Source organism: Trachymyrmex cornetzi, unplaced genomic scaffold (assembly GCF_001594075.2).
Source record: "Trachymyrmex cornetzi isolate Tcor2-1 unplaced genomic scaffold, Tcor1.1 scaffold147, whole genome shotgun sequence".
NCBI classification, from domain to species: domain Eukaryota; kingdom Metazoa; phylum Arthropoda; class Insecta; order Hymenoptera; family Formicidae; genus Trachymyrmex; species Trachymyrmex cornetzi.
In genome coordinates this window covers 2,936,163-2,948,705 of record NW_017296059.1, presented here as the reverse complement: position 1 = coordinate 2,948,705, position 12,543 = coordinate 2,936,163, and the positions used below count along the sequence as shown (strand labels likewise).

The following is a 12,543-nucleotide window of genomic DNA, read 5'->3' as shown; positions in this document are numbered from 1 at the left end:
ATGTTCGCGGAACGCTCGGGCGCCGGCCAATCAGATCAAACCACATGGACGCATCGCTTCGGCTGGTGTCGTCTGGTGTCGTTCCAGAGACGATCCGAGACGAGCGCGACGCGTTGCGTCACATGTACGTGTGACACCGGACACGGTTGACAAGCATGCCACGCTTTACCGTTCGAAGCAAGAGTGTGAAAAACTGCCGCGAGGAGGGATGCTGCCGGCATGCTTTTACGATTATTACGTACATAATGGAAAGACCTCTCACGTGAACGTGAAACGCGGGGATGCCACGGACCCCACGGATCCCACGGGCGGTATGACACCAAAGCTCCTCATTCCTGTTGTTTTTATTCTTGGAATTGTCATCGCTGTCATCAGTACGTTGCTATCGAAATACATAGGCGGCTTGTCCACCGATTCCACAGGTGAGTTGCAACTGATATATCTACTGTTTCAACGAGAGATTGTACACTTTATGTTGCCTACCGTTTCTGGCAATTTGCAGCAAGAGCTGTTTTTACTTTTGTATGTCAGAAAAACAGAATGATGTTTACGTTGACTGTCTACTAAAAGGAGAGCAGCTAGATGATACAGGGTAACATACTGAATCATTGAATACTTTTCATTTGGTATCGCAAGTTGATACAAGAGACTGAATGTTAAGAAAAATATAATAATGTTCGATTTGTATCACTAAATGAAAAGCACTTGTTATATCCTTGTTTGTTAACATTGAACAAAGACGTAATGATCACTATGTTACACTTGCTGGAAAGCACCATAAGATATCTCTCGTCCTGCAATTGATCATGCTATCATTTGTAAGCTGTGATTTAAATGCAGTTAATATCATAAATAATTTATTCTGTTGTCTTTTTCTAGAACAGGAATTTTATCACGGTCGTTCTGTGTTTGTGCCGCTTTCTTCAGAAGGTATTTTGAATGTCTATGATGATCATACACTCACCATTTCACAACCCAACACCGAACTTGGTAAGGTTCAGTGTACTGCAGCGTCGATAACGGAAGCCCTGGCATCTTTGCACTTAGCTCTAGATATGAGATTATCCGGAAAGCAGGAGAAAGCTATAAAATTGTTTCAACATGCAGTGGCATTAGCACCTTGTCATCCAGACGTTTTGAACCATTATGGAGAGTTTTTGGAGCATACCCAGAACAATGTGATAAAAGCTAATGAATTTTACGTGCGTGCTTTAACTTATAAACCGAATCACGAAGGTGCTTTAATAAATAGTCAGAGGACAGCTCGTGTAGTCGAAGAACATGACAGAATAATGCTTAGGCGAATTGATGACAAGAGGAATACATTAGCCAATATACCTGATAACAATGCTGCATTGATACGCGCTAAAAAGGAGGCTTACTTCCAACATATCTATCATACGGTCGGGATCGAGGGAAATACAATGAATCTTGCACAAACGAGAGCTATAGTCGAAACACGTATCGCGGTCTCCGGAAAGAGTATTGATGAACATAATGAAATCCTTGGATTAGATGCTGCCATGAAATATATCAATGCGACCTTGGTTAACAGGTAAGTTCATAGAGTATATTTTACGTAAGCGACAGAAATGTTTTCACTATTAGTTTATTATTTATTATCCATGTAAATATATTTCAGAGTAGGGTCCATTTCTATAAAAGATGTACTGGAAATACATAGGCGTGTGCTTGGACATGTAGATCCCGTCGAAGGTGGTCAATTTCGAAGGACTCAAGTATACGTTGGCGGCCATATACCTCCAGGTCCTGGCGATATACATTATTTGATGGAGGAGTTTGTATTATGGTTGAACAGCGAACAAGCCATAAGAATGCATCCAGTGAGGTGTGCGAATTTCATATATTTTTTTATTGTATTTTTATCTGAGATTTTGTGATAGAATTCAACGAATTGGAATTAATCGGAAAAATTTATAGGTATGCAGCTCTCGCGCATTATAAACTGGTGCACATACATCCGTTCACTGATGGAAATGGCAGAACGTCCCGCTTGCTCATGAATATGATTCTCATGCAAGCTGGATATCCTCCCGTTATTATCCACAAACAGCATCGCCATAAATATTATGAGTACTTACAACTAGCCAACGTCGGAGATGTTCGACCGTTTGTGAGATTCATAGCGGAATGCACAGAGCAGACATTGGATTTATTTTTATGGGCGACTAACGAATTTTCTCGACAAGTTCCTGCACTAAGTCAAGAGACATTATTTACAGAAAGGCACAATACAATTATTCTAGAGGATAATGTAATAGAAAATGATAATGTACTAGAAAATGATTGAAAATTAATTTCAAGTCGTATCTGAAGTATTTTTGAGACCAAAGAGCGTTACTATATATTATTTATACTCGATATTATTATTTATTGATAATTCCAATTTTAAAGAAATGTTAAACTAAGCTTGAATAACACATGATTTTAAGATTAATAAGTTAAACGAGAATATCAACAGATAAAATGAAATTTATTCATGGTATTAGAGCTGAAGCATATCTGCTCTGTGCCTGCTGACACGTGATCTAAATGTATTGTTATTTACGAGCTGCCAATTTTATCGCGTATACATGTAGATACGACGAATCTCTCTTCCACTTTCTGTTCAGTACAGAAATTACATTTATAGTGTACATAATAAATATGATGGTAAATTGCGAAATGTTTATTCTCATTATATTAAATTGACGAATAGCGACAATCCTATCAATTAATGAACACAGTATTTTTTTGGACAAGTTTCAAAATGCGCTAACATTGGCTGTCTTCAGCAGAACAACAGTTTTACAATCGTTTTATAATCGTCTACTGATAGGATCATTCTTCTAGATCTAAAAGTATAATTCAGTCAGCACGAAGAAAACTTTCAACAGTTGCAAAATAAACGTTCTGTTGAACGTAGCCATTGAATGTATTTAGTGGACTTGACAGTACTTGACAGCACTTGACGCTGACTTGAGTAAGCGCTCACTGTTATTGGTGTATTCTTTTAGATTCTAGATCATCCAATCAAATTTAGATCCAAAAGAATACAAAAGCAGCGAGCGCTTACGAACAAAATCTTTCATTCACATTCTTTCACAATCTTAAAGCAAAACTTGGACATCGTTGCGATATAAGAATAATTCAATAATCGAAATATGTGTAAAATCTTTGAAAGATCTTTACAAGTATTAAGAAAATGTATCTTTTTTCATCTATTTATTTTCTTGATAATCGTAAAGACCTTTCACAGATCTTACACATATTCCAATTATTGAATTATTCTTATATCGCAACGACACTCAAGTTTTGCTCCAAAATTGCGAAAAAAATGTAATGGATCGAGATGGTATTCGGGAATAAAAAAAAATTAACTTTTCTAATAGAATTTCGGATATTTTAAATTATATAGATTTAAATATTTATAAAATTATAAATCAGCAGATATTATAAGCTAAATAACCAATTCAAAGAAATATTTAGAAAAGTTATTATTTAGTAAATATTAACTGTCGCAGCAGTAAGTTTATAATAGCAATATTGATATTATTATAGCAGTATTAAATGATTTTTCATGACTTATGGGGCATATAAACATTTAAAATTATCAGTTTTACTTTGAATGGTAACTAATATCAAATTTCAGAGAAAAAAATTCATTTTTAATTTTACCTACAGCGTAACATAAAAAATATTTTTTTTAAATATATACGCGTACAAAATCGTACGGTTTGTCAAAGAAAGTACAGAAATATAAAAAAAATTGAAACTTAAAAGAAAGGTAATATGCTAAAAGTATGAAAAGGGAAGGATTAGAAAGAGAAAGGGTAGTGCTAATTAATATAAAGGGTGAGATATTTTTGTTTGTGTATTATTTTAGATATTAGGCATAGATGTAGTTTATAATTAGACAATTTACCCCAGCGGGGTCAAAATAAAACAATCACTTACATTTTGTACCTTATAACATATTTGTGAATGTAAAATTATTTAAACGAATACATAACAAATTTTAGTATTTGTGCAAACATAAAAAGAAACCTCACAAAGTAAAACAATTTTAAATAGTGCTTTACAAACTTCAGACACTAACAAAATTACTTCAAAGCTTTTAATTTTGATAATCAAATACAAAAGTAAATTACAAAAGACAATAAAGAGTTGACGCGATAATTAGTACGTATTGAACATATAATGATCGTACTTTAAAGATCGCTATTATGATGACATTTTGATGTCGACTCTTTATTGTCTTTTGTTATTTACTTTTGTACTTAATATCTTGCAAAGATAAGAATCCTTAAGTGATATATATCTTTTTTAATTGCTTTGATAGCATTGATAATCTATAACAAACTAAAATCACTATTTTCTTTACAGTTTATAAATCAAATTTAATTAAAAATATAAAGTGTCGTGATAAACTTAAACTTTTAATCAGAAATAATGTGGTACGATAATAAATACTTCACTCTTTAGAACATCCTTTGTATATATCGTGTTCAAAATTGATATCTTAATATAAGAACTTAACTGATTAAACAATCCATAAGTTCTACTGCCATTTCTATATCAACGAATCGAGTGAATTCCCGAAGTAAGCGAGGAATACGTCCTAATTGATTCTTTATATAAAGTTCGATTTTTGCTGCTTCTCTCAACTTGTGTATTTCTAGCTGTTCCGTGAACATTTTACAGTATGTTACACCTTTGCCATATGACCTTATTGCTTTCTCTATATTTCCTCTGAATGAAAAAAAGGATTCAAAACATTTTCACTAAAATATCTTCAGATTCTTTGTATATATAAAGCCTAGTTTATTATTTTCTAGTTAACTTGTGATTAAACTTAACCACAAGTTTCACCCAACGGGCTTCACTCATGGTATGATCATAAAACACCAGGCTAACTACAAGTTAACCTAGAGAGAAGAATGAAAAGCTAGGCCTACATCATGTATTGGATTAAGTTGGCGCATTTAAAACATTTCAATCTAAAACAGTTATTAGGAACAATTACACTGAAAACATACCTTCTTATTTCAATGGTTCCTAATGCTGCATATGCCTGTCCAAACTTTTCATCAATCTCGATTGCTTTGTTTATATATTCTATAGCTTTATCAACATTATCAATCTGTAAGTGTAGAAAGCTCCTGTTTGCATAGATAGATGCGCACTTGGGATTTTTCTCCATTGCCTTAATCAAATAACTATCAGCCTTTTGATATTGTTTAATTTCGGTCAAAATCTATAAATGATTGAAAATTTCACCAATTAATAAAAAAAAATGTGCACAACATAATAGTACTAACTTATTATACGTATTTCTTTTTAATTTCAATTACTTTTCTTACAAAATTATAAGTAGTTGTACGTACCGTAGCATACATTGTACAACATATTGTATGTTGAGGAAGATTTGGATACTTTACAAAGGTTCTCTCAAAAGTTTTAATAGCTGCTCTGACTAATCTCGTATTATCATCTGATACCGCAATACAATAATCCAAGTAACATTTCTGTATGTACGCGTTGCTGAAGTTTGGATTGTATTTAAGTGCCTTTTCAAATTCGAGCTTAGCTTCGTTTTTTTTATCCATCAACGCAAGTGCCTGAGAAAAGAAAGTAGTGTTTATATTATATGTGCATCTGTATGCGTGTGACAAGATATGTTCAATGGCTGCGTTCAGCAGAAAAAACTAATCGGTTAGTGCTTAGTAATTCTTTAATATGATTGCCCATAATTTTTCGTTGGATCTCAGTGCAGGAACCAATCACATTAATGAATCACAACGCTAATTGATTTGTTTTCTCTGCTGAACGCAGTCATCGTTAATGTTTGTAATACCCGTCCTCTATGATAGTAGATGTCGCTACATGTTGAATTTATACTAATGGCCAATTTGAAGTCCTTGAAAGACATTTCTAAATCTTTAAGTCGCATGTATAATTCCGCTCTCTTTATCAGGGCGTTTATCCTCAAGTCATCGGACATATCTTCACTGTTCAATACGTTTTCAAAATCTTGAATTGCAGCACTATAGTCTCCCAAAAGTACGTAAAAAGTAGCTCGTAATAATAGCACCTCTAATTTAGTTGAAGATAATGTATCAAATTCCGGACTTTTAATGATTTCCGTACATAACGGTATTATATCATCATATTCCTTATCTTTTAATGCTTTTAACGGTTTCTTGAAAAATCTGGTAAACACATTAAAAAAGTGAACATTAAAATTACACAAAAACAATTTTCTGCTTATACTTACTCTGGAATATTTTCTGGACGCTGAAGTCTACAAAATACTGGATCCTTAGGGAAAGATGAAATATATATATCGATGTCATGATTAATTGGTAAAATTAACTTTTTATGCACCCAACTTTCTTCAGCGTATTGTATTACTAAAAATAATTTTCGTGTTAAGTCATTAAATTTCTGTTTTTACTTCTTAATTTTTATTCTAATTTGTCGAGACAGTATTTTATTTAATACCACGTATTTTTATATTTAACTCACCAAGCTTATTCAAGACCTTATCTGCCATCACAAGAGAAGCATGATTAGAAAATCCTTCATGAATACATACGATAGTCAAATCCTTCATAGCGGCATCAAAGTCTTCAATTTGCTCCAAAACACGTGCCCGACGTAGCAGAGCTCTCGTATATTTTGGATTTAGTTCCAAAGCTTTTGTGCAATCTGCTTTCACAGAACTATATTTTTTCTATAAATTATAATTACAATTGTATACACGGTAACACTTACACCAACGTAAACTTCAACATCCAATTAAAACTAAATTTTCATGTTATGCTTATTATCAGTATCACCAATTTTATTACCAATTTCTCATACGCAGCAGCTCTGTTTTGATAAAAAATCGCAAGATTCTCGACATTTTCCTTTGGACAGATGTCAATAGCTTTACTGTACTGAGCTATAGCTTCATCCTGTTTTCCTATTCTGAAATATACATTTCCTACGTTGTTATATTTCTGCGCCATTTGTAAAGGAATCTAAAAGGAACAGTTTATTTTAATCAGTCAAAAACTATCTTCTGCAGTTCAGCCCATGTAGTATAAATACATATATATATATATATATATATATATAATGCCTCTTATGAGAAGCACTACAAGTTATTTTTCACGTAAGTTCTGAAGAGACAAATAAATACTGTAAGTCTTGATCGAATAAGAAAATCCATTATCGTGTAAACGTCATATTCTATTATCTCACTATCATGAAATTCAGCAATGCTTACAGACATTATTTAGAAGCTAAGAGGCACCAACAAATACATTAATAAATGTGCAAGATATTCTTTTTTTAACTATGGAGAAATAGACTTTCGCTAAACCAATTAAGTGTCTTGAAATAAAATCGGTAGTCTTGACCTTCAGTTCGGCAGCGGGAGAAATCATTTTAGGCCAATCGGATTGTTCCATCAGATTTTTTTCCATGGCGATCAAATGAGGAAGCAGCTGAAAGATTGGAAGAACGCCTCCTAATTCATTCTTTATATCAAATTGTACTTTCGCAAAATTTCTGAAGATGTATATTTGCAACAGTTCCACATATGAACGAGAGATTATTGAAGCCTTATCAAGTAACCTTACTGCTTTCTCTACGTTTCCTCTGAAAAAAATTCAGAATATTTTCGTTATATTTTGAGAGATTCTTTATATAAGCTACATATGCGATTGTATCTAATTTATTTAAAAAATTCGTACAAAAATTATTAAAAACAATTACGCTGAAAACATACCTTTGCACTTCAAGTTTTCCTAATTCTTTATATGCTATTTCGCATTTGCAATCCAATTCTATCGCTTTGTTAAAGTATTCTATTGCTTTATTAACATTACCGTGCTCAAATTGCAGTACAGCTCTCGTTTCATAAATATACGCGTACTCCGGATATTTCTGCATTGCTTTAACAAGACAAGCATCAGCTTTATGGAAGCTGTAGTGCCGGTCTGTTTTGGACATTATCTAAAAATAATTGAAAATTTTATATCAATACATCCAAATGTGCACAAAATTGGTAAAAATTTCTCATTTATTTTTCTCATTTCTTTTTAAGGGGGCATATACGTTCGCCGGTTTCAAAAAATTGATTTTTTTTAATGCATTTTTCGACAGTTTGAACCTTCAAGAATATTGTCCTAAAACCGTTTTATGAAATTCCAATAAGTAAAAAAGTTACAACGCGTTTTGTTGGGCAGTGCACAGACGTGCGCTTGCCCTTTCTGAAGCGACTGTTGCCACCCAATAAGTGGCAAGCCGAAGGTGAAACTGCAACGACAGAAAAATCATCAAATGAAGGCAAATCTTGAGCAGGAAAGTTCCCTTATGGCCCAGGAATTGACGATGACGTGTAAGAGTTAAATAAATTATTTTACAATAAAGTTGTTCGAAAACTTTAAACGCGTTTTTCTCAAAACCATATTTTTAAAGTCGGTTACAATGATAACTTGAAGATGGATCAATCGATTTGCCTTTTTTTTTACTGAAAGTTTATAAAATTCGCTTGTCGTATTCGATTTTTAAAATTCTAATTCTTTCTATTTTTTTTTTAAACAAACAAATGAAATTTTTTATCAAAAATCGGCACTCTAACTTTAAAGGTCCGCCATTCTGTTTAAAATTTGAATTTTTAAAATCGGATACGTCAACGACAAGGAAATTTACTCTTCTTTAAGATGCCGTTTGTTTTTTGTGTTTTAGATAAACGAGCAAAGAGAAATCATTGTAACCGCGGAATCATGCGTGGTGTGCACGGCTGACTACACAATAGTGAAGTGGGGGGATTTTCCAATAAAATTATTCTAATAAAATTTGTATGAGAATTACAAAAGGTGTACTTTATTATGCAAAAAAATCCCATTTTTATAATTTTCTCTTAATTTAAAAAAAAATTCATGAAAAATGCCTTTTTTTAGGCTCCAAACGTATATGCCCCCTTAATTCGATTTATTCTTAAAAAAAATTGTAAATAATCGTATATACGTACGTTAACATACAGATGACAACAAAATATATTTTCAGGAGGATTTAGGAATTTTTTGGAAGCTCTTTCCAACTTTTTCACTACCACTTTAACTAAATCTATATTATCGTCCGCAAATCTAAAATCCATGTAACATGTTTGCAAGTATGCCATTCCGAAGTTTGAATTGCATTCAACGGCCTTTTCAAACTCGCGCTTAGCTTCACATAGTCTTTCCATGAGTAAATATGTCTGACAAAAGAGAAATGATAAAAATGTATTGTTACATTATGTTATAATACGTAATATAGAGAAAATGTGCTCAATATTAATGCCTAATACCTGTCCTCTTTGATAGTAGATATCGCCATAACATGGATTTATAGTAATGGCTAATTCGAAGTCCTTGAAAGCGACTTCTGACATCTCAAGTTGCATGTATAAATTTGCTCTTCTTACGAGAGTGCATATTTTTATGTCATCGGATACGTATTCGCTATTTAGTATACTTTCAAAATCTTGGATTGCAGAAATGTAGTCACCCGAAAGTACGTAAAATGTAGCTCGTAATAATAATACTTCTAGTTTAGACGAAGGTAATTTATCAAATTCGGCACTTTTAATGATTTCTGTGCACAGCGGTATTACATCATCATATTCTACATTTTTTAACGCTTCTAACGGTTTTTTAAAAAATCTGATAAAAAAATGTTGTATTTATTAAAAAGTAAACACAATTATTAGAATAACACTTTTCTTCCCATACTTACTGTGGAAAATTGTTTGGATGTTGAAGTCTCAAAAATACTGGATCCTTAGGAAAAGATGCAATGCAGGTTTCGATGGCATATTTACTTGGCAATACAAACTCTTTGTTTGCTAAATTTTCACAAGCTTGTTGTTCCACTGAAAACGATTTTACTTCAAGTTATTAAACTTCTCTGTTCTTATATTTTTCAATTCCTATTCAAGTTTGCTATAAATATTACTTTATTTAATACCAAGTTTAATATGTAATTTACCAAGCTTATGGCAGAGTTCATGTGTCTTTGCAAGGAAAGTTTTATTAGAAAAATTGTCGTGAATACACGCGATAATCAAATCTTTGAAAGCGGCTTCCAAGTCCCCTGTTTGCTCCAAAACACGTGCTCGACGTAGCAAAGCTTTAGTATATCTTGAATTTAATTCTAACGCTTTTGTACAATCTGCCTTTACAGAACTGTATTTTTTCTACAAATTACAATTTTACAATTAATATTAAATATGAACAAACAATTCCACCAAATTGATTTTAACAATCAATTGAAATGATTTTCATGGTACGTTTATTATTACTAACAACAATTTTATTACCAATTGCTCATTTGCAGCAGCTATATTTTGATAAAAAATTGCGAGTTCATTCAGTTTCTCCTTTGGACAAATGTCGATTGCTTTATTATATTGAGCGATGGCTTCGTCATATTGTCCCATTTTGAAATATACATTTCCTATGTTTTTATATTTCTGTGCCCTTTGCAAAAGAGTCTACAACGAAAGAGTTGCATCAGTCACGAAAGTGATCTATCTTTTAATTTATGATAATTTTTAGAGTATATATAATGCCATGGAAGACGCTATGAATTATTTCATTAAAATTTCTAAAAGATAGACAAATATATACTACGAAAGTTCCATCGATCGATGAGAAAATCCATTATCATGTACATAACTATACATTTTATTATCTCATTATTACATAGTTCAATAGCATTTGCATTAAATATTATTTATTAAAGATTATCGCTCATAATAATAGCGTTTAGACGTCAATAGTACACTGACATGGATATCACTAAGAAAATATGTCAAAAAGGAAATATAAATTACTCTGATGTTTTTGGGAATGAAAAAACACAGAAGTTCATAAACGTAAAAGACCCTTTTTTTAAATTTCGGATAAATGGATTTTCGTAATCTATCGAATACTTCCAGACAAGTGATCTTAACCTTGGAATCAGTCAGAAGAGAAGACACTTTAGGTGGCCCATCACCATCCTTGTTTTCTACAGTACCAGAAGTACTAGCTTGGCTGTTATGTTCCATCTAAAAGTGCAATTAGATAAATTTTCCATTCATTTAGCATTTAATTTCTTTTTGCAGTAGAGAAAGTGATACAATTATGAATACATCCGATTTTTAATAACTTTTAAATATAAAACCCAATGTATAATCACTTTGCCCCATAAGTTTTAAGTAATTGTTGATGCTAATACTAAAGAAACTTATTTATTAAATTGATATTGATTGAGTATTAATTTTAATTAATTTGAAAAAATTCTCTCCAAGCTGTTTTTAAAGAAAATGGTGAAAATGAGTATAATATATGTTTTTAACTTCTTTTCTCTGGTAGCTTTTGATTTAAGTATCCTCGGATAAAACAATCCACCTGGACTTTTCAAGATTTTGAAAACGTTTTCTTTCAATTCCAATTTCAAAACAAGATAGGCATCAATATACAATGACATAAGAAACAAACATCAGATATATGATTTCAGATTCTGTATTATCATTCCGTTACATTATAAATGTATTGCAAATGATTTTAGAGTTCTAATGTGCAGGACAATTAAAAATTTATATTTAAAGAAGAATGAATTCTAAAGTCTCTGAAAAATGCAGCCTTATGATTAATGTCATAAAAAAAAGAATTTTTAATTTTAAAATAAAATATATATACCGAGAGACTATCTTGATACAGCAAAGAATAAAAAATGAAAACAAAAATAAAAAACAACATAATAGCGTTTTGTCCCTCTTCGTAATTACTTTCGTAATTATCAACAATATGATTCCTTTGACTATGCTATCAAACAGTACTGCTGCAAAGATAACTATAGTACTGAGTCTCCTAACAATATAATGCAGAACAAAAGACATACATAAAACTGTTTTTTGTTCAAGCCATGAACATTCAAAAACTATTAAAAACCTCGTCAGATAAACCCCCCCCCCCCCTTCTCAACTGCGTAAATACACCCAAGCCTCAGCATTCGGAAACATCACCCAAGTGTTTGGTTTTATCCACAGGCCTGTCTTTTTGGCTGAACTTTTTGCACGGGTCAGCTTTTTCTCTCAAACGTAGAGAGAAAAGGAAGATAAATCATGCAAGAAATTTAGCTAAAAAGACCTCGTGTTGTTCACTCAACGTTAAATAAGAAGATATACGAAAGTACCCAGTTTCCAAACGCAGCCCAAGAAAGAACAGGAGAGGGAAATATATTAAATCCGAAACCAGCCTGGTTTATAAAGGTCCATTAACTTGTGCCAGGACCAGTACAGTACAACAGTGATTTCAATATTTTGTTCAAATAATTATTATAAACACGGCCCGAATAAATACGCATACATACCTTGGCATTGTTAGATACCTTCTTCCATTTCTTATTCTTGTTCTTCTTTTTCTTCCTACGTCCCATGGATTTCGGACTTAATTGAGTATTGTTGGACATGTTGGTTTCACCGTGCACAAAGTCCGCCATTTTTACAAGCACGTGCGC

The 12,543-nt window shown here is 32.3% G+C and overlaps 2 protein-coding genes across 2 annotated transcripts; one reads left to right on the top strand and one right to left on the bottom strand.

The window, feature by feature from the left end:
- The first annotated feature begins 92 nt into the window (after positions 1–92).
- On the top strand, positions 93–2,679 carry Fic (FIC domain protein adenylyltransferase). The gene is made up of 4 exons (XM_018502115.1): positions 93–422; positions 880–1,555; positions 1,643–1,849; positions 1,942–2,679. Exons 1-4 carry the CDS (start codon positions 209–211, stop codon positions 2,309–2,311), a joined length of 1,467 nt encoding a protein of 488 aa, XP_018357617.1. The 5' UTR covers positions 93–208; the 3' UTR covers positions 2,312–2,679.
- A 1,781-nt stretch (positions 2,680–4,460) lies between these two features.
- LOC108757674 (uncharacterized) lies at positions 4,461–12,543 on the bottom strand. Its single transcript, XM_018502164.1, has 16 exons — positions 12,397–12,543; positions 10,994–11,089; positions 10,358–10,531; positions 10,027–10,234; positions 9,775–9,910; positions 9,347–9,701; positions 9,029–9,256; positions 7,781–8,007; positions 7,410–7,650; positions 6,855–7,028; positions 6,529–6,736; positions 6,278–6,413; positions 5,858–6,212; positions 5,388–5,621; positions 5,040–5,257; positions 4,461–4,752 (listed from the first exon to the last, which is right to left on the bottom strand). The coding sequence occupies exons 1-16, from the start codon at positions 12,523–12,525 to the stop codon at positions 4,536–4,538; spliced, it is 3,336 nt and encodes a 1,111-aa protein (XP_018357666.1). The 5' UTR covers positions 12,526–12,543; the 3' UTR covers positions 4,461–4,535.

Coding starts and splice junctions, on each gene's coding strand:
- Fic (XM_018502115.1), top strand. CDS start 209: ATGCTGCCGGCATGCTTTTACGATTATTACGTACATAATGGAAAGACC. Junction 1,556..1,642: donor AATGCGACCTTGGTTAACAG/GTAAGTTCATAG, acceptor AATATATTTCAG/AGTAGGGTCCATTTCTATAA. Junction 1,850..1,941: donor ATAAGAATGCATCCAGTGAG/GTGTGCGAATTT, acceptor AAAAATTTATAG/GTATGCAGCTCTCGCGCATT.
- LOC108757674 (XM_018502164.1), bottom strand. CDS start 12,525: ATGGCGGACTTTGTGCACGGTGAAACCAACATGTCCAACAATACTCAA. Junction 9,257..9,346: donor TCTACTATCAAAGAGGACAG/GTATTAGGCATT, acceptor CTCTTTTGTCAG/ACATATTTACTCATGGAAAG. Junction 8,008..9,028: donor GTTGTCATCTGTATGTTAAC/GTACGTATATAC, acceptor AATTATTTTTAG/ATAATGTCCAAAACAGACCG.